This window comes from Strix aluco, chromosome 3, assembly GCF_031877795.1.
Source record: "Strix aluco isolate bStrAlu1 chromosome 3, bStrAlu1.hap1, whole genome shotgun sequence".
Taxonomy (NCBI): domain Eukaryota; kingdom Metazoa; phylum Chordata; class Aves; order Strigiformes; family Strigidae; genus Strix; species Strix aluco.
The window spans coordinates 60,763,591-60,785,543 of NC_133933.1; the positions used below are offsets into that span (position 1 = coordinate 60,763,591).

Consider the following 21,953-nt stretch of genomic DNA (forward strand, 5'->3'; position numbering starts at 1 on the left):
TAAAAATGTGTTTGTGAGCCTAGTCTTGATCTGAATGAAGATAAATATTCTGAAAAGATAAAAATTTAAATTATCTGGACTGAGTGATGACTGATACTTTTTTGTATTTCTTTACTCTCTTTTGGTTTTACCTGTTAGTTGCAGTGTTTTCTTTTGTATCCAACTAGGAACCTAGGATCGCTTTAGTAAGTCTGTGTGTCTGTGTGTGTGGTGTTGGAAAATTACTATACACCTGCAAAAATATGTCATTGTTTTGGAACTTGAAATTTTTTTCCTTTTACTGTTTTTTAAAGTGCTTTTTTAAAAAGACAACTTAAAAGTTAGACTTTATAAAACTGTAATTTATTTGCAGTTCTTACTGATATGAAAATAATTTTGGGAACCTATTCTTGTATAACATGCATATTTGTAACAGTTTGGAAAAAGAAATAAGATCAACAAATTATTAATATCTACCAGGTGGTCATGTATACCTAACAGACTAGTTTATTGCTGTTAAAATGATACTGACAGTTATTTGCTTGCTTAATATTTAACTTCAAATATTTAAAACATTGTTGTAGTTATATACACCTAAAAGAATATTTTTTTAAAAAGCCACATCATGGTTAATTTAAAGTTGTACTGAGAGGATGAATTAGGTGATCGAGCTACAGGCAGAGGAGAATGGGGTGGAGAAGATAAGAAACAACAGCTTTGATGAGTGCTCAGTAGAAAAAAAATAAGTCAATTAAATGAGGCACCGGGATAAAGCAAATTCAAAGGAAGATTCAGGAACTGGAGAAGAATTAAAAAACTACCTAGGTTTGGTGGGCTAGAGAAGATAGTTACACAAACAATGTATGTCTTGTATCCATAACAATTTATTAATGATATTATTTCCACCTTTTCACATTTTAACACCTAAAATATGCAAGGATTTTTTTTTCCTTGCCTACTTTGTTAAACTCATGTTGTCAGAATTATGACATTCTTGTTTTCCTATCTCACTAAAAAGCCAGAGTTGTGCCATGTCAGCACTTCATCATTTGCAGTTTCTTCTGTCTTGCACAAGCCCAAAGGAAACAAAAATTATTTAAATAAATGTTCAAAATTAGCTGGTATATAAGGCTTGGTAAAGAACTTCAGGTTTAAAGAATGCAGTTTTCCTGAATGATGGTTGTAGCAGTTTCTGCTGTCTAACATGGTGAAGCCCCATGTTTCTGTAATAACAGAATGAAAATATCATATTTGAGTACAGAAATTATATATAGAAAGTCTCAAGGGGATGGCTGGCAGGACGTGTGAGAGCGTGCAGGTGGCTTTGGCTGGTTGAAAGCTTTTGGGCATTGAGATGGACTGTAGCAGGAAATGTCAGGGATCTTTGGCTAGATGAAAGAGAATAGTTGAGCATACATAGAGTAATCAGAAAGCTGCTGGGGAGTATTGGTTTGGAGCAGGAAGATGCTGTTGGTGCCAGATGCCTCAGTTCATCAAAACAAAGGAAGTTTTGCTGCGCTGAAGAGAATAAGGCAAAATTAGGTCTGTAGGAAGAAACCCGAAAGAGAGTCTCAGAGGCTCAAAACTGGGATATATTTGTCTGACAAAATGCTGGGACTCTGGGGAGGTAAGAACCACCTGTTCACTAACCAGCCATTAAAGCATGGTAAGTGGATAATTACTGTGAACAGTAGGAATCTTCATGCTTTAGCTCGTCTGATGCTGTCACTCCCAACTGTATCTCTGGGACAAAGCATGTTTTTCGAGAGCTGTTTGCCTTCCAGGAGCAATCCCAGAGTTCGTTGCTGGTTCCCTTGGTAATTTCACATCCTCTCATCTTTTTGAATATTGTTTACCATGTCTGCAGCAGCTACCCATAATAACCTCTTACCAGATTCTCTAGATGTGAATTCATTGCCATTTACACTATAGATTTGTTTGGTTTTCATTCAGCAGCATACTGCACATGTGGGTCATGCGGATTTCGAGTCTGTCTAGTACATGTCTAGTAACATGTACGTTACTAGAACGAAAATTCTTTGGCAACAATTTTTAATACCGTCTGACTTTTCTTGTTGTGCTAAAAGCATATCTTAACTTTTAAGAAAATGGTATTGTAATGAGAATAGGGACTGTTTTATGCAGTATTATATATTTGACAATGTAAGGAAAGTTCGCATCTCTAATTGGGCAATAATACTTGAAAATAGCCCGATTAATAATTTAAGTGACTTGCAAATTCAGGTGCAAGTCACGCTGAACCCTTTGGACAGGAGCAGGTACACAAGAATAATGTTGATATTTTTGTATTCCTTTGTAATGTCTTGAGAAAAATTGATTAATTTATCAAATAGCTTTTTAATTTTTTCAAGGTACAATGCCTAATAACATCAGATTGATTTGTGAGAAATTCCGCTGTATCTTACTGGTTCTACACCTTTCCAACTAGAACAGGACAGAGAGGGATGAAAGATTTTTTTTTTTTGGTCCATCTGTCGTTTCAAAACTTTCTTTCTCACAGTCTGCAGGAGAAAGAATTATGCTTGTTTTTTGCTATTAACAGGCCAAGCTCTGATAACAGGCGCCACAGCATCCGGGAGAGGATGTCCAGTACCAATGAGAAAGGGAGCCTGTCCATGGAGTCCACCAAGGAGACCCGGTACTGTGCTGTCTGTAACGACTACGCTTCAGGCTACCATTATGGGGTCTGGTCTTGTGAGGGCTGCAAAGCTTTTTTCAAAAGGAGTATTCAAGGTAATAAACTGTTCAAGTGAATCACCTTTACTCTTGAGGAAACTGTGAAGCTACTTGAGATTGCAGCCTGAGCCCAGGACAATGACATTTATTGGGTTTTCATTAGCAGCTGCTGTGCTCTTCCATATATTTTTAGGTCTGTATTTGGTGAATGCTTCTAGCAGGTGTATAATATGTTGTTATTTAGTCCAAGATTAATGAAGGAAAGAAAATCTGCTCTATGTTGTCCTTGTGTTAGGTATGTCTGACTGTGGAGGCAGTGAGAAATCTAATTAAAAAACCCGTATTGGATCAAGATGACCACTCTTTCAGGCTATGTGTGATTAAGTTCTCATCCAAAGCAATTTTTTTTTGTTTTTTTTAGAATTCCCTGTCAGATGAAGATTATTCATGTTGATTGATTTACTAATCTTAATTTAGTGCTCCATTAACAAAATGGTTCTATCCAAACCTCAACTCCTTGAAGATGTGAGATGTCTTTTGAGAACAAATATTGAAAGGAATGTTTCCTTGATTAAATAGAATTTGTATCTGTCAGCAAAGCAGAGCTTTGAACTATACACAGAATGGTTTAGTTCAGAGTCTTGCCATGGCTAAAAGTATACTGTGCAAAGTGTCCAGTGGAGTAAAGGGCATCTAACAGAAACAGTGCTAATTACTGTGACCGAGATAATTCTTGATTTAAATACCTGTCACTCTGTGGAATTGATACTTTTTTGCTTTGTTCAACATCAAAACTAAGTAAGAAGTTAAGTATGATTCTAGTGAAAATATGGGTACTGTTCAGTATCTAAGTCTTATTTTGGAGAAGAAAATAAAACATATTTCTTCCTTTCCAAAGAGAAAACTAGTAAAGCACTATGCTTTAGTTAGGTTTCTACAGTTTTTTAAATCTCCAGGTGATATATAGGCACAAAAATTCCTGTCGCTCCTTTTTTGAAGTAAACATACTGAGAAACAGTTTTTACCTCATATCACAAGGTGTGATTATTGCCTGTTTTGTTGTATGACTACCACTGAGGTGAATTCAATAAGACTCCCAGCATTCAGCTCAGAATTTTCCTCTCCTTAAAGAAAAAAGTAAAAGATTGTCTGTGGGGTAGACATTGATGAAATGATTTGAATGTCAGTGATTAGTTAATAGTTATTTGTATTTCTGCTTTTCCAGACTCTTCAGAGTTACAGCCAGAGGTCAATAATAAGCAACTCTGGTAGGAGAAAGGGTGAAATGCTTTTCTTTTGATATGAGAATGATTTACTTAAACTTGTGATGTATGGAGAACAGCTACCTTATTGAGTGTTTTTCACTGTTTTTGATTTTGAGTTTCCCTGACCAAATCAGAATTATTCTTAGAATTTTGAAATTCTGTCTTTGTACTTGAACTGAACTAAGTCAGCAACAAAGTGAAAATTGAAATATTCTTAAGCAAAAGTAAGAGTTAGTTATCAAGTATTTGTACAGCACTGATCTTCAGCTTTTGGCCATTATGGAAGAAATTAATCTGACTGTTTCATTAAGTTCCATGGTTCTGTGTCAGCACTTGGGTGATTTGGCCATAGTGTCCATGTGGACAAATGTTGTGGTCTTTCACAATGCATCTGTTTTCTATTTGTGCTGCAGTACATGCTAATTAGTAAATTTAGTTCTTGCTACATTTATATACTCAACATAATTTTTATGTAGGTAAGCTTTAAAAATTTAAAGCTTAAGTTTCCAGTGTTCCGTAAAATGCCTTTCTTGATCTTTAAGTCACGTTTGCTCTAATTTAAGCTCATTGCTTCTTGCCCTATCCCCTGTGGGTATGAGGAAGGCTTATTACAACAACCTTTTACATAGTTGAAAACTGTTATCATAGCTTTCCTCAGTCTTCTCTTTTTTAGACTAAACAAATCTACTTCTTTCAGTAGAACATGCTTTCTAGACTTCTGATCCCATTTGTTAAACTCCTCTGTACTTTCTCCAGCTGATGCTCCTCTTTTGTTGTTAAACGCTATTGTAAAAAATGACATCCACTAATATAAAAAAGTAATTAAAAATATGAGTACTTATGAGAGAATTGTGATCCCTTGATCACACTTGGTATGAGAAGTCCTTTAAAGCACTTTTAAAGTCATAGGTACCCAATCATGATGAACTAAGGGATTTCTTGAATTTCCTGCTGGATCTGGAAGAGATCTCTACCTCTACCGCTTCTTTTTGGACATGTGTTCAGTTTATGGAAATGACAGTAATTTTTAGATTGATATTACATGAGAAAACATGCCATTTACATTGCAGATGGTAATAGTTTTAAATAGGTTGTGATTGGATATCTAGGAATGAATACTACTACTGTGTAGGTGTATGTGTAGAAGAATATGTGAACTAAATATTATTATATCTACATTGTATATATATATATGCATTCCTAAAAAAGGGACAAAAATTTCCTGGGAATCATGATTAAACTGTACTGAGGTACACAGGACTTGTATAAAGAAAAGTAATACATAATGTTTTCAGCAAAGATTTTTGTTGTTGTTTGTAGTGTGTCTTTCTTTAAATGCAAGATAACCACGCAAATTTTGTGCGTTGCTGTCCTGTATTTCTCAATACATACATAGATGCAGAGATGATTGGTCATTTTAATACTTCTCATCAGAGATTTCATAGGAGAACTGCTTTAGTGAAGTTTGATATTCTTAATAGACTACAGTCAAACATTTTATATGGTTCTTAATAGAACCACAGGAAAAAGTAAGTACAGACATGAACAATGAACAAGCTGTATGGGGTAATCTGTTTCCTCTCTGTGGATCCATTATTCTCAGTGATATCTGACATATCTATGCTTACTTGCATAAGTATATACTTAAATTTTGTGAAAACTTACATCTGTGTTGGACCTTACCTGTGGTGGAGATGGATAGCTTCATTTTTATCCAGGGGAGCTGGAATGGTTCTAGAAATATTTTTTAAATTTTTAATTCTTTGCTGTCAAACAGTTAAAGTTTAAAAGGCAACCTGAATTAATAACTGTCTCTCAATCTATGCAACTGCTCAATTTTGTTTAAACAACAGATGGTTGGTGGAAAATCTCAACTGCCTTCTGAAACTGCCCATGTCATCTATTTTGTTAGTTTATTAGTTTGTTAGTTAATCCCAAAAGTGATTTGGGACCTTGTTTTGAGAAAGCTCTGTGCAGACTGTTATTAATATATAACGGAGAGAAAAATCATATGATACCAAGAACACTGTGTTGCTTGGTGATAGAAGAGTGCCTTATTCTTCGCCCAGCATATGTAGCCTTCAGGAGTGTACTTGGTCAACTGACTTGAATCCAGAAGCATAACAAGTAGTCACATCACAGCACACTGTACTTCTCTACTAAAATATTTATAGATTTTAAGACCAAGAAGAGCCATTAGATCATTAAGTCTGGTCTTCTCTCAGTATAACTTTATATGCTCTCCATGTACAAAGCCCAGTAACTTGATGGCTCGAGCATTCTTACGATGATTGCTTATTCTAATGATTTGTCCTCCCATCTGCTAAAAAATTACCTTTCTAATTTGAATTACTTTGGCTTTTACATCACATCCTAGATAGACTTAGTACCTAGTACCCCTCTCCTGTGGGAAGTTCTTATAACATAAGTAATTTCAATCAAATCACCTTGATATCTTAAGTGATCTAAAATGCTTCAATCTCCTGCTGTACATCTTTCTATCTCCTGAGTCCTTTGTCTTCACACCTTTTCTGATACCTCCACACCTGTAATAATCTCTTTAAAATTTGGATGTCAGAATTGGATGAAATATTTCAACATCAGCCTTATAAATGCCATTTACAAATTAAAAATCCCATTGTGACTCACACATTCTTTCCCCCTCCTTCTAATTCTCTTGGGTTTTGGATAGCTACCAAAGGGTACAGGACAGAAAGGAATTACTCTTACCGTCTCTGACAAGCATTCAACAAGTACCTACATATGTGGGGCTGAAAACCCCATGTGGGAGCACAAGAGATTCAGACGAACAAGGGGTAGGTAACTCCTTACACTGGAGGGTATCTTGATCTCAGAACTGCTGAAGTATTTTAGAAATCCCCAGTTCTGTTTCCCTGCCTCCTTCATATGCACTTCTGATGTTTTCAGGTGCAACTCTCTGCTTTTTCTCACAGATGTATACTTAGACAAAAATCTGGGATATTTCAGAAATATTCGGTTAAGAATTACTGCATGATGGGAGGCAGTACTGATCCAGCAAGAACAGGTTGGCAATGGATGAATAGCTGTGCTGAGGGATTCCAGAGGCCTGCCGTTAATGTCTTAATCACAGAGATATAGTGATCTCCAAAGTGCAGGAATTCTTAAAGCTGGGAAGTATTTAGTTGTGTGTCTTGAACATGGATTTTATTTAACAGTTATGCCTTCTGACCATCAAGTAGGAGAGTTTTGGCAGTAGACTTTGAGTGTTATCAATTGTTTTAATTTCACAGTGATCGAGCTGTACTTAGTTGGAAGTATGTAGTTTAAACTTTAATACTAGGAGTAGTGGTAATATACACCTATTGTCATCTGAGTTGGAGAGAATTTCACTGGTAAAACATGCCTAATAAGTGGGTGTTTAGGTAATGCTGCAGTGCAACAATTGCAATATTGTCAATTTGGGAGGTTTCTGAGATCTTCGCTTTAACTTTCCGTTATTGTCTTTGTTTTCATGGTATTTTTGTAATCTGTTTAATAACGGCTGTAGATGCTGCACAGATCCTGCAGCCAAGATGACAGAAATTCCCTAATAAGACTGCTTGAACACTGATTTTATGAGTTGTCAGCAGAAAGAGCAAAACTACAAAACATGAACCTAAGTGAGACTAGCAGAGGTAATCACAGCCAGTAAACAGGTGGCTGCAGACGGGTATCTAGTCTCAGGGTGGAAAACACATGGTTCCAGTTTGAGGGGTAGGTGACTGCTGGAAGTTCGAAGGCTAGAAAATGTGTGTTTGAAAAGTTCACCAAGGTTTAGCCATCACTGGGACTGCTCTAACAGTCTGTGGCCAGCTAGGTTCTTCTGAAACTTCTTTTGATTTATTTTTGGTTTGGTAGTTTTTCTCTAGAGCCCCTTGAGTTAAACACGTGCTCTGATTGTTGTCCCCTAAAGTGCATTTTTAATATCAGCAGTCTAATTGATGGTGATCTTGTTTCAGAAACTTGGGTGTTATTGAAAGGCAAGAGTCAATACCTCTTTTCTCCTAGTAAGGCAATTTTGAGTGTGGTATTTTTCCAGCGTGTTTTAAGTGCTGCATTCAGCATGTATGTGGCAGTGACTTAAGATGTTCACATCCAAGATACTTCTTTTTCATGGTCTAAGCAAATCATAGGGCTGCAGTGGACCTTGAGCCCTAGTCCATCTTTCTGTCCTGTAATAGGATCAGCTGATGCCAATTGCTTACATATGTTTATTGAACTGCTTCTTAAAAACCTGTGGCCTGATCCAATGTTTTATTCTCCTTATCTTTGAAGGCTAATATGAAATTTGAATCTTCCTTCCTGCAGGTTAAGCCCATCAGTTATTTTACTGTCTGTCATGCCACAGAAAAGAAATTGTTCTCTTTCCTTCTGCAACAGCCTTTAAAGCATGGAAGATTACTATCACACTTAAAAAAAATTTAATTATTCTGTTTTACCTAACCTGAAGAAATACAGTTAATTCTATTCAACGTTTACATTTTGTTTTCTAGACTTCTAATCTTCTACTTGCTCTACTTTGGAGATTCTCCATTTCGTCCTGTTTTCTTTTTTTCTTGAAGCATGATTTCCTTCTATATGATGCTTTACAAGTACTGAACAGAGCAATACGATTACTTTATAAGCCCAGCCAGTGGTATTTGTCTACATCCTTCACACTGTAATGTTTGCCTTATTTACAAAAACATGACACTGTTCGCTCAGTCACTGTGTAATGCAGAATAAACTCAAGCATACTTTTGTACTTCTTTCCCATCTTGTTTTGTACATCTGATTTATACTGATTTGTAGTGATCCTTACTTTTGCTCTGTTTTTTTCCCATGTGCTATCTCCAGTTTGCCAAGATAATTTAGAATTCTTGTCCTGTAGACTCTTGTAATTTATTTCAGATTTATTCCTGTCTGACTAACAGAATAGTCTGGTCTTTTCTCTGTTCTTCTAACACATATAAATGTAATCTACAAATGAATAACATTTAATAAAATAAATACTTCAGTCTGTTACCCATCAGTGAGGAAAATACTGTATAGAATTGGATCCAGGACAGACATTATGGAGCCTCATTCAATACCAGCTTCCATTGTAACAGTGAACGCTGATATTCTTTTCTGAGATTGGTTTTCTGAAATCATCTAAGCTATATTTTCCTAGCTGACATATGAAATGTCACCCCAGGTAATGTTGAAAGCCTTTCTGAAGTTGGGCAACACACTTTACCAGAAAGTAGAGAACACTCACTGTTATCTGATTTTATAAATGGTCACTGGTTCTTCCTCTGTCAAGTCCAAAGCTTTTCTCACCTCCTAGACAAAATTCCTAGCCCTTAGAGGCTGTGCTTAATGTATCCTGTATTATTAGCTTTAATGGTGATATACTTTCTCTGGAATATGATTGTTGTGCCATATCAAGCAACAAAAAAACTTAAACAGTATTTCATTTTGCAAGTATTTAATGAATATATCATTTGGAAACTCACATTATTTCTATCTCAGGACTGAGCCTGTCAGCAGTTCAGAATATTCACATGGGGAAAAAAAAAAGAGCTTTACATTTACAAACTACAAGAGAACATGTTTGTTTGTCCAGCAGGAAAGTGCTTGACTGTTCCACTTGGTTTTAGAGAGTGTGAAGGGAAATATGTTTTTGTAACTGCATTTAACTCAGGTGGGCTTATTGATTTAAACTGGCTTCATAAGTTTCACTCCCACAAACTTTCAAACTTTCTGTAGGTTAAGTTGTCCTTTACAGTCACTTTTGAAAAACGGAAATCAAACTAGAGAGAACTGTGTAAGATGACTAAAATGATGAATATACTGGAAGTGCATGAAGTGATCTTTGACATAATTTATTTCCAAAAGGAGACTATTAACAAACTTTATTGAAGTATGTGTACTAGTTCAGAGTTACCATAAAAGAACCAGCATGGCAATTAACTGCTGGCACAATTTAGTAATAGATGTAGTAAATATCTCATTGTCTGAATTCTTTGAATAAGATTATATATTTCTCTCACAGATTTGATTTAATTTAGTCACAAATTGTTGAAATAGTTGGACTTTCTTTGTTATAAATAACACAGTTATTCCCCACTCTAAAATGTGGTTAGAGATGTGCAGGACAACAGACTAAGTTATCTTTGTTGACCCTTCTGATTATAAAATGAATGAATCTTCTATAGAGCATGGATGACGTTAGGGTATAAGTGAGCAAACCAAGGAGCGCAGATATATATTAGTAAGTGAAAGAAGAACATAACTGGGTTTTACTTTGTATGAGAAAGTAGTACACAGGCAGAAAAGGGGCTTTTTGGTCAAAATACTGATACTAGGAACCACTCGGATACCAAAGATCCAAGTATAATATAAGACTAGCTAAACTTATTCAGTAGGTCCCATCAGAATCCAACACCTGATGTTGTACCAGGAATAAAAATAGAGTTATATTAATTTTTTTTGTTGCTAACAATTGATTGGATTTTCAGTGCACAAGAGTGATTTGTAATAATTTTAACTTTTTGTCCTCTTGATATTAGTTGTGGGAGTTTTCAGTAGTAGAATTCCACCCCTTCCCATTTTAGCTCAAATAAACTGGGAGCTAAAAATACAAGAGATTTCATTCAAAGTCTATGGGAATAAGACAGCCACGGCTTGCGTATGACTCTCGCTGAAAATGCTTTTTGTCTCTGGAGGGATCATATTGAGATGGTTGTGAGTAATACATTGTGGGAGCTTTTCCTTTAATACAGCTGTTGGTTTACTTATGTGCCAAGAATTTAAAACAATTGTGATTTATCAGATAAGGAAACAAAAACTAGAATGTCACACTCCTTGCCAGATTTTGTAAAGATTGGGATCTGGATTGGTGTCTTTTTTTTTTATTTGTCATGAGGAAAAAATATACTTCCTATTTTGTTACCTTTCTAAAATTAAAAAGGTGGGAATGGAATTGGGGTAGAAGTAGACTTTGCACATGATATCATAATCCTGAAATAGTAGATGAAACACCAACTGAAATTTTAGGACTAAGGCCAATAATAACAACTTTGAAATTATCTGCTGGGGTAGAAAATATAATTTTATATTTATATACCTATAAAGTTAAAAAGTGTTTTACTTTTTATATGTCACTCTTTCTCAATGTGTATGTTCATGCATTATTAAACTGTGGAGATGGCAGCAGGTTTGTCATCCTCATGCAATATCCATTCTCATTCTTTTTCTTCATTTTTCCTGTTAGCTGAAGTAGTATATGGAAAAGTTAAAGTAAAACCTAGTATCATAATCATTTGGCTTGAATTGACTGCTCATGTGAACAGTGCTATACATACCTGAAGGCTAGAAGATTCCACTAGTATGTGAACACTCAGTGTGGCAACTACATGACACAGCTGGAGGACTTAATACAGAGCACATATATTTTAACCTTTCCTCCTTTCTCATTTTTCAGTGGTTCTGTGATCTTTCTTTCCGAGGTATGCATAGAAGGAGGACTTCCTCACTGGATGCAAAGGAAGTGTGTTTTACAATCTTCTAGGCCCTTTTCCTTACTGTGACATGTAGTAATGTCTTGCTAGTTTAAAAACAGAAAATGATTAAACTTCTCAGCAGTGCTGGGTAGTTGCTAAGAGAACCCAAGTTCCAAATCCAAAGACCTTGTCTGAGGGTAATTAAGCTGTGAACTTGAGTGTCTGTGCTTATAAAAGGAATTAGACATAACCTTCTGTTCTTTTGTGAAACCTGTTAGGAAAGAGTGAGATTTGAAATCAATCAGTGCAATTTTATTGGGCACTTTAACTTAAAATTGGTATAAATTTTATTTTACGTTTAATATTTGTTCATACTTTGTTAGCATATGCAGTGTCCAGGTGCTGTTTTTTTTCTTTTTACTGTTTATGAAAACTCTCCACTTGCTGTTGAGGCTATTCTTTTCAAGATTTTGCTTTTCATCTGCAGTCTTCCCACTCATCACTTGCTTGGCACCTTAAGTTGGGGATAAAGTCTACACTCTAGCCTTGCCTTCACCTACATGTATGAAATTCTGCGGATTTCACTGTCAAAATAAGATCATAGAAGGACCTGGTGCTTCCTCAGGAAACAGCTAATCTGGCAAATGCCTTATGCAGATAGATAATCGTTTAAGAAATTTGTGTGACATGACGATGGAAAATAAAAGAATAATTAAAGGCAAAGCACATATTAGTAAAAGGATAATAGTTATTACTATCTTTGTTTGAAATGTATGAGTCAATTCAACTACATCAGTTTAGGTGTCATACAAAATTCACCTAACAAAAATGTTCCTTTATTGGCTTTGTAGAATTGTCATTAAGCATTCTTAAACTGGCATGCTAACGTGTTGGTTTCTTTAGTTAATTTTTTTGTACTTTTGTACTGTTTAAACTAATGATTCTCTCAGGCTAATCTCGATGGTTATTGAAATATAATATGGCAACTGTTTACACATTTAAGCAAAAAAATTCTGTGTTATGTTAATTGCTGTTGATCTATTAATATGATGCCAATTTTCATCCTTGCTGGTCAAGGACAAAGTGAACTCAGATTTTCGAAGCTGCAATTCAGTGAAACACTCAAGCATGTACTTAACTTTAACCATATATACTGTGCTGTGACTACTTGTTAGAAGTACACAGATGCTTAAAAGTTCTGCTGAATGTAGAGACACTTAACTTTAAAGAAATATGGAGTGTTTTGCTGACTGAAGCCCTCCCAGAGAAATCATCTGGCCACTCCATTTCAAGCATGTGCTGCTGTTGCTTACACCACAGCTATCTTGAGAACCCTTAGACAGACAGCAATGAGTGTCTGAACATAAATACTAGACACATGATTCATGGAGACAAGAGAAAGTCAGACTGCATGTGCAGTAAGAAAAAGCTCTGATTATGACCGACTGGGTTAGAATAAACTGAAAGCCTTCCCAATTTCAGCCATTATCTTCCTGTTGATACTTTGCTTCCTTATTCTTTCCCCCTCCACTGTTGGTCATTATACAGATTGTCAAATCTAAAATTAGTGCTTTGAGAAAAGAGCCAGATCTTTGCACACTGTTCTGGAAAGACCTTAGCATGTAATAAAATGCTATGAAAATACTTAAAGTTATTTTTACTTTTTTTTTTTTAAAATGTACAACGTGTGAGATCTCATAAGAAAAATAGACCATCCCTTTTCAAGCTCCTCCAATAGCTCCCTTAAACTCTTCCTTTGTAGCTCATCACAGTTCAAGTCATACATATGGGGGGATTAAAACTAGGGGTTCTACCATACTAAACTCACTGCCTTTAATATTATGCCAGTTATCTGGTAATTTATTTAAAAAAACCCCAGTAAGACCACAGAGTCTAACTGGCATCTGCTTCCCTTTATGAGTATCAGTGATCACCGAAGACATTTCTTCCTCTCGGTATTCCTGTGATACCAACTATCCAAATGGACTAATTAGCCTGTCTTCTAGCATGTATTACTGTTTGGATACCATGATAATGAAGTACAGGGCAGCTGGGCACCTGATGATGTGTCCCACTTTCACGTTGATAATTCCCACCAGTGAGAAATCCCTTCTAGTAAGTCAGATTGTTTAGAATCAACTTTGTCGAGAGATGAGCATTAAGGATAAAATAGAAGGTAGAATAGTTAAAAGACAATTCACTTTACAGCAGAGTTATTGAGTTATACTATTTCACTTTAAAATAATACTTGTCTTTGCATGTTAGCTATTCCTTAATTGTGTTCTTCTACCTTTGTCCCTTCTGTGCCACCCCAAGCTAGACTCCCCTTATCTGTGTCTGTGCCTTGCAAAGGAAACTTCCTCAGTTCCTGTGACTGAATACTTGAAATCAGATGGTATTGTGGAGAAGAAGGAAAGGTTCCTGCCTTCCTTCTTCCATTTGTTTCTTTCTTCTTACCTGATTAATTTGATAATAATTTCTACTGTATAATATCAAACATTTTCTTCTGGTTGCTTACATCTTTTCCAATGTTCTGAAGGAATGTCGGTTAAACTATACCAAAAATTATGAGAAATATTAAATTATCTTCTTCCTAGGTTTACAACAAATATGAAGTCTAAACTATGGCACTCATAATCTGAAGAAGTATGCCTCTCACACAGATCTTTATTTTTTTTGCATTCAAAATTTTACAGGTTTTATTCTGTGAAGTCTGTCAAACGTTTTGAAAGAAGAGTGGATTGGCTAAGGTGCAGGTCACATGCATGAAAACAGACATTATGCTAACCTTTAAAGCATATATTTAAGATAAAACTTTTCAGTGTAAAAATATGATAATACAAATCATGTTAATTTTAGTAGGGACTGTAGCTCTATCACAAATAGGATTATTTTATGTGTTATTCTACAAACCAAATGCTGATTCCCAAACGTATGCAGTTTGCATAAGGAAATCTAGGTTCAGAGCAAAAGAAAAGGTTACCACCCATGTAAGCACTATGAAAAAGAATGTCTGCCCTGCTGATATTGATTCCACTTGATTTTTGATTTTTGCATACTGTCATTGAGAGTTGAACCTTATGAGCATCAGCCAGCCCAGCAAAGGTGGTAAACAAGTGTTCAGCTTTGACCGAAGTGGGAACATTGATCTGCTTATTTTACAGGGAGCCAAATGGTGTTCTGAATTATTTGCTGACTTCAGAACCTGTGCTTGTTCCCCTTGTGAATTTACCTTTTAACTTCACTAGGAAGAAGATCAGATACTCTATCAAAGTCTTTTTTTGTTTTTAAAAAGAGTAATGAGAGTTTTCCATTTTCCTCTCATGCTATTTCAGAGCTTGGTTTATAAAGACTGGTGATTGAGGTCAGGTGCTACAATCTTTTGCTGCTGTTTAGTGTGACCTAATAAAAGTGCATTATCTTAAAAACATGGCTTTCCCTTTTTGTTCCTTTTCCTTGTAGATATTACATTTTTGTATGGTTGAGGCTGTTTTCTTTCTGACTTGATTTTTTTTTCCTTACATGTGAAATGTTTTGAATCAGATATAGAACAATCTGTGTCCTACCAGAGGAACTGAAAATTAAAATGGTCTTTCATGCTGAGTTTGAGGTAGTGTTTCTGTTCTACCTCTTTACCTCAGTCCTGGAGCAAAGCCTGTGGATTCAGATTTTTCCAGTATTATACTGTTCTGTCAAGTAGAGCTAAAAAATAATAATTCTGTCTATTTGAGACAGTGTGTAGTCAACTGTCACCATATTAACAAGTTTACAGTTTGGCTGCTTATTTTGATTGGATCCCAGTTATGTAGCATTAGAGAGCAGATGTTCCTGCTGTAATCTGATAGTAATTTTTTACTCTATTTTCTAATTTCTAGTCAAGGATAGATGATTTGATGAGACCAAGGCCTCTGTCAAACCTCCACCCTACTCTACCTCAAGCTGATCCCTTGACCTGAAAGAAAGAACAAACAGTTCTGCAGTAAAATTGTTTCATTGTGTACTGTACCTTAGTTGTGTTTAGATGAATACAGAGCACCATTAAGATCATTTTGGATAGTCTTTTTTGTCCTTGCTAAATCTTGTCTGTGGTTGGAAAAAAATTTTATAGCCAGTTTAAGCACTCATTTTTTAAGAGAATATTGGAATAGAGGCTTGTTGACAGTAACAAATTATGGTACACTGGAAATGTTTGTAACGAGAATTGAGATGTAGACGGTAATAAAAGAGGAAGTGGAGCTCTGGAGGAAAAGGTACCAGTACCAAACTTGATTGCAGCATATGGTAATTTAAGAAATCGTCATGACAAAAAGTTTTTGCATATATCAGTAGACATGCAATTGGAATTAGAGACTGATTTATCCCGAGATACAATTAATTAATGGTTGTTGCTTCTATTTTATATTGTTTTTTGTTTCTCAACTGCCCTAGATTGTGGTAGGTATCAGAAAGTGTTCTGTGCATAGGCCTTTTTAATTCTATAAACCTCTAACCATTTTGTGCAGTCTGTTGGTTAGACATCAACACAGGCACACGGACCAGATGACATTGTATTTCTCAGGCTAAGAGCAAGGAAGTCAAGGGACATGTTCATGTTAATCTATCCTCTTTTGTGACTGCTTTAATTGTTCATTATTTTAATTAGTCTACAGAAGTTATAATTTGTGTTTTTAATAGTACTTTTAAAGAACTTGTGAATAAATGCATTGTGAATAGATGTTAAGTTTCACTACCCATATCAATACTTTTATAATAGATTATGATGGTAACCCTACCTTCTTCCTGAGATGTTAGATGCTGTACTAAATACTCGATGAAAACTAAGAGAGTGTTATAGGCAGTTTTGTTATGTCTGTGTATAACTGTGTCCTTACTTTCCCTCTGGTTTTACAGGGCACAATGACTACATGTGTCCTGCTACTAACCAGTGCACCATTGACAAGAACAGAAGAAAGAGTTGCCAGGCTTGCCGACTAAGAAAATGCTATGAAGTGGGAATGATGAAAGGTGGTATGTACACAGCAATCAACAAATCCTCAGCATTGGTGTCTGCTTTCCTGTCTTTTAACTTCATTGGACAGCTGATATGGCTCCTAAAGGAGGAAGCAACTAATTTTATTGACCTGAAGTGTATTAAATCAAAGAGCAATTAAATAAAAAATAAAAACCTCCCAAATACCATGTTATTAGTCTTGCCCAAATTTGCATCAAAATTAATAGGAACATTGACTTCAATGGAATTAGGATTCTTCTGTTAATATTTTTAATTCATTATTTTTTTGGTCTCTCATGGTAGACTTCAGATCGTGATGAATGAAACTTAACCCAAGATTTTGTAGCATTTTGCAGTTCGGGGTGAAAAGCACTGGTAGTCTCAGATCAGTCCATATTCATTAAAATACACTTCTGAATGTGTAATACTTGTTCTGTGAATTCTGGAAGGGAAAGTAAATTCCTCTATTCCAGTACTGTACACATATTTTATATGTGAATTAATTTCACCCAAGAATATTAAAGGCTGAGATAACTGCCACTTTCTTGGAACATACTTATGTAATAATGATGTCAGAGAGGAAGAATCAGATATTGAATGCTTAGACTGAAGTGAAATATCACTAAATTATTTATATAAACAGTGTTTAACTTTAGGAGGCAAAATTAGAAATACATGACAATACTGAACAATTGCTACAGTGTGTTCTTAGATGGAAGAATTCTTTTGTAACATAGTTTTGGATTGATCATGATACCTGCCTTTCTCCTCTATGTTACAGTACCTTATGTTTGTCAAAAGCAGACAGAACTTGGCTATTTTTAATCCTTTTGAAAATGCCAAGCTCCCAAGAATTAAGAATATTTAAGAACGGGAAATCATAAACTTTGATATTTGCTCTAAAGCAGAGGAAAACCTTGTTGTAGCCTTCTAAAAATTTCAGATTGCTTTTATTAATGAATAGTAATCACTAACTATTGAAACCTATTTCTATGGGAAAATTTAGCAGTACATACTCAGAAGGGAAAGGATCAGAACCCTTTTTTATGTGTGAAAGGAGCTAATTGCTAAATTACAGATTGGCTCTCCCTTTCTCTGGCATACTTAATGCTTACTTATTCCACAAAAAATCTGAGGGAAGAGAGAGGAGTGGCTCATCATGTTTATCCTTACCACAACAAAGGCTTTTTAATAAGTCCAGTCTGTGCAGTCAAGGTAGGCCAAGTCTGAGAATCTTGGGACAAAGAGTAAAGGGGAAAGAGTAAAGGAAAACTAGTCTGCTGTTGCTGCACTTTGAGGTTGAATCTGCATTTTTCTTAACTCAAGGATTAGGCAAGAGCTGAGACTGATTTTGTTAATCTCAGTTTTGGGATGCAAGCAGGAGAAAGGTGTCAAATCTCTTTTTAGTTCTAACCCTAGGCAGTAGTTGATTTTTTTTCATAAGATTTAGTTTATAGATCCACAGGGTTTTTTGTTTCTGTCTTAACATCCTGGTGTACATGGCTAGAACTCTTTAAAGGAAAATATATGTAATTAGTATCACAGCTATGGTCCAGAGAAGTTAAAGTTTCAGGTAAGGCCAGCCAAAATCAGAAAATCCCATACATAAATTTGCCATGCAGCTTTAGTTGTGACCCTTGTCCATGAGGCAGTTCGTAGTTAAGATACATCATTATGTTTTATGTTCATGATATTACAACTTTCATTTGGCACATTTCCATCCATTAATACTCTTATGTATTTAATTAATGATCCACTGCACCAGTTTGATGTTTTTCATGTCTCTTCTCTAAGATACATGTTGTAAAAGGTTTTTCACTGTTCCATACATAATTGTTTCAATCACATAAACATTGTACAGAATTCTGAACTAGCATTCTGTAGATTAAAGAAGTCCAATAAAAGACTACAATTTTGAGCAAATTTTCTTTCTAATATAGATGTTCTGGAATTTTTGTTTCATACAGTGGCCCTCACTTGAGTAAAGTCCTGAGGATTTCATTCTTTTCTTTTACGATGCTGTAAGAATTCTATAGCAACTATAGCAACTGGTAGTTAAAAAATAGTTAATGTTGTGACTTTTTGGTTGTGTTTGGGTTTTTTTTAAAACTAAGCTCACAGTTTACAAACAAGGAGATTAGGTACATAAATTCTGCCTGCTCCTATAGGACCACTAATAATGCACTGAAGTCCATCACTGGTTCATAGGCAAGAGTTTAAGAATATTTATTTTATGAAGTCTGGGAAAAATTTCTCTAGATCCCTCAGTTGCATGTTATAAATCTGGCATGCCTGCAGATGTAGTATTCAAGAAAGGTAAAGTTAATGTAGGATGAAGTAAAGCATTCAAGATTCTGCTGGATTCATTACCAATCCCATATTGTCCATGTAGCTGTGGGAGAAAGAACGCTTTTCTTTATGTAGTACTTGATAATTGTCACATTTCTCTCAGATGAAGATAAAGGTTAAGTGAATATTCTTTTATGCCATCTTGTTAACTTTTAAAGTGTTAATTTTTGAATGTTTTTAGATATTTTTGGGTGCTTTTTTGTTTTCTCTGAGTAGCTCTCTTAAGCTTTTCTCTTTTAACAGATCTCATAATAACATTTTTCTTCAACTTTTTGCATCATCTAGTGCTGTGGTTAAATCAAGGCCCACATTTTCTCTAATAATTCATAGTATTCTCGATTGAATTTTTAAATTTAATTAACATCCTTTTTTTCATATTGAAGTTTTTGCCTCGTTTAAAGGCATTAATCTATCACGCATGTAAAATATACTCAGTTGTGTCATATTGCACTTCTATAGCTATCTCCACAATTTGCTTATGAAGATCTACCTTTTGGGCGTAGTGGAAAACACCTGTAATATTTCTTTTCTCTAAATGTAATCTCAGTTTTCCATCTGCACTGAATTAGCTGAGGTTTCTTAAAAGATTGTCAAACCTGCTAACTTGTGACTTTTATCTATCATTTAACTTCTGAGTAATGGCTGATATTAATTACCGAGTTTCAGTAAATATGGGGGAAGCTAAATAAAATCTTGTTTAAATGTCTCTGGTTAATTTTAAACATAGGTTATAAGCTATGGTTGCTGAGGTTTCTCTCATAGAAGGTCACGTAACGCAGCATAAAAATTTCATATTATACTATTGTTAATAGAGTGGACACAACCGAAATATGTTTTTGGGGCTTCATTCAGAAAAAATGCAGGCTTCAAGTGGCTCATGGGCTATGCTGTAGGAACATTTATTTATGAGTTTCTGTGGAAATTCTATAGTGTTTTTCATCCTGCTGTTCTTTTATCTTTTAAAAATTTCTTTCAGTACTGAAGAGTGGTTTCTTTCTCTCCTCTTATGTTTGCAAGTGTTTTCTTCTGCATCTGTTACTGTGCTGCTTCAAGAGACGATTAGGTTGCCAGAATCTCTGCTGATGTAGTCAACATCTGAGGCAGAATTTATAGCTGTTATATTTTGTCCAAATGCTTCAGTCTCTCTTTTTGAATAAGCCAAAAAGACCTTAAAATTATATGTTATTAATTAGTCTGTGCACCCCTTTTTGTACATGAGGATAAAGAGGTCACATAGAATAACCTCCTTGTCATGTCCCTCTTTCTTCTGGTTGGGTACCTGGGAAGAGTAGATTAATTTCTGTTTATGATCCACTGATGCTTTCTTGAAGATTGTTTCTGTTCCAGTTTGGAGAAGTATATTCTGACTTACTATTTCATGTGATGGGGAGTCCCAGCTTCCAAATCGAGTTTTTAAAACACTTACAATCCTGAAGCTCCAATCATATGTATGGTCCAGGTGATCTCTGTTCCAATACAGATTCAGTTTTCCATTTCTTTATTGTTTCAATGGCTTTCTGATGACTTGTCTCTGAAGGACCTCACTCTCTGAAATCAAAAGCACCTTATTTTTACTGTTATTCGTTAATTAAGTATTTTTATAGTGTGGTAAGTGAATGTGAATTTCTAGTTATTAGCATGCTACATTCTTCCCCTCCTTTCATGTGTGACAAGGTTGCTTTAACATCGAGTGTTCTGTGGGATCAAAGCAGCAGAATGCTAGTGGAATTAGTGGCTATGAGAAAAATTTGTCATATCTTTAAATGTTAGATCCTTAATGAAAATTCAGTTATTTGCCTGGTAGTCCATTTTTAGCACCCTGAGACCTATGTAATTCTGTCAGTTGTTGAATGCTGATGGATTCCCAACCTCAAGTCATGTAAAATGTGGTAATCAAGGATCTGAGTGCTCATGTGCTAGATCCAGATGGTGATCATGTATGTGACCAGGGCTATTTACTGTCTTTGAACAGCCTGAAATTTCATGTTGTAGAGAGAAGATTCTGAGTGTTGTGGTAATGAAATTACAATGTTACAGCACTTTTGAAGCCTACATCCTTCAGGCTTGCCCTCACAAAGTATCTGAGAACCCTTCAGAGATTACTGCAGTACAGACCAGGGAATAAAAGTCTGTGTTTTCTGTAACAGTGTGCTATAACCACATGCCAGGTGCCTGTAGAAACATTCATTAACTTCTACAGACTGGAGTGTAGAGACTGGAGGCTTTCAGTTTTTCTCTTATATTGTCTTGAAATAGTTACCCACCTGTAACCGCATGGGAATTCAGTTGGTTCAGTGTGATAATGTAGCTGAAGTTTAAGACAAACTTTTACAGGGAAAAGAAAAAAACATCTGGAAAAGTTGCCATCCTCTCAGAGAAGAACCTTGCTGATTTTTGTCTTTAAAGAGAGAGCTATGCTTCCTTGATGAATGCTATATTTGTTCATGCTAAAAGGCTAGAGATTTATTAAAATAATTCTCAAAAGCAGAGGTAAATCAATGTCTGATGCAACCGCTGGAAGGGCTCCAGACTTTCTAATTTTCAATGTCATTAACTTTTAATGAAATATTATATTAAAAATAGAAATTAGTGAATGAAGGAAAATGGATTAACAATGTGAAACTATTTTGATTTGTCTGAGAAGAACCTTTATGATATTTATTAGACATACTGTTCTGCACTCAGCCAAATAACTGTGTAGGTGGGGCCTGATAAATGTATGACAAAATGTACATTTTTAAGATGTAATTGATGGGCTGAAAGCATGTACTCGAGCAGCATTTGAAACAAAGTCTTGTCAGTTTAGAACAGTCTCCTGGAAAGAAGATGGATTTGAAACCAGACTTTTTAATGAAATATTTCTTTTTTCCCTTTGTACATATGCAAAGTGGATTGTTGCCATTGAATTGTCCCAAAACATAATATTCCACTGTTCTGCCCTCCAAATAAGAGAGACTGTTGTTGGAAACACTTTTGCCAAAAACACTTTATCTTACTATTCCACTTCACAGAATGAACGCTTGTTTGAGACAGTAAAGCTAAGTATATCTGCATATTTGTTTACATTTGCTTTTTGGCCTTTACATACTTAAAAGTTCCCAATTAGGAATTATTTTAGTTGTAATATTACTTGGGAATAGATGTAGCAATGAGACAGTCTCCATTTAAATTGCTGATTAATTTTAA

General features: G+C 35.3%; 1 protein-coding gene across 1 annotated transcript in view; it reads left to right on the forward strand.

Moving 5' to 3' along the window:
* ESR1 (estrogen receptor 1) overlaps nucleotides 1-21,953 on the forward strand; it is a 159,558-nt gene that overhangs the window by 73,982 nt on the left and 63,623 nt on the right. The window contains 2 exon segments of the mRNA XM_074818769.1: nucleotides 2,543-2,733; nucleotides 16,319-16,435. Of these exon segments, the coding sequence (XP_074674870.1) occupies nucleotides 2,543-2,733; nucleotides 16,319-16,435 (308 nt within the window).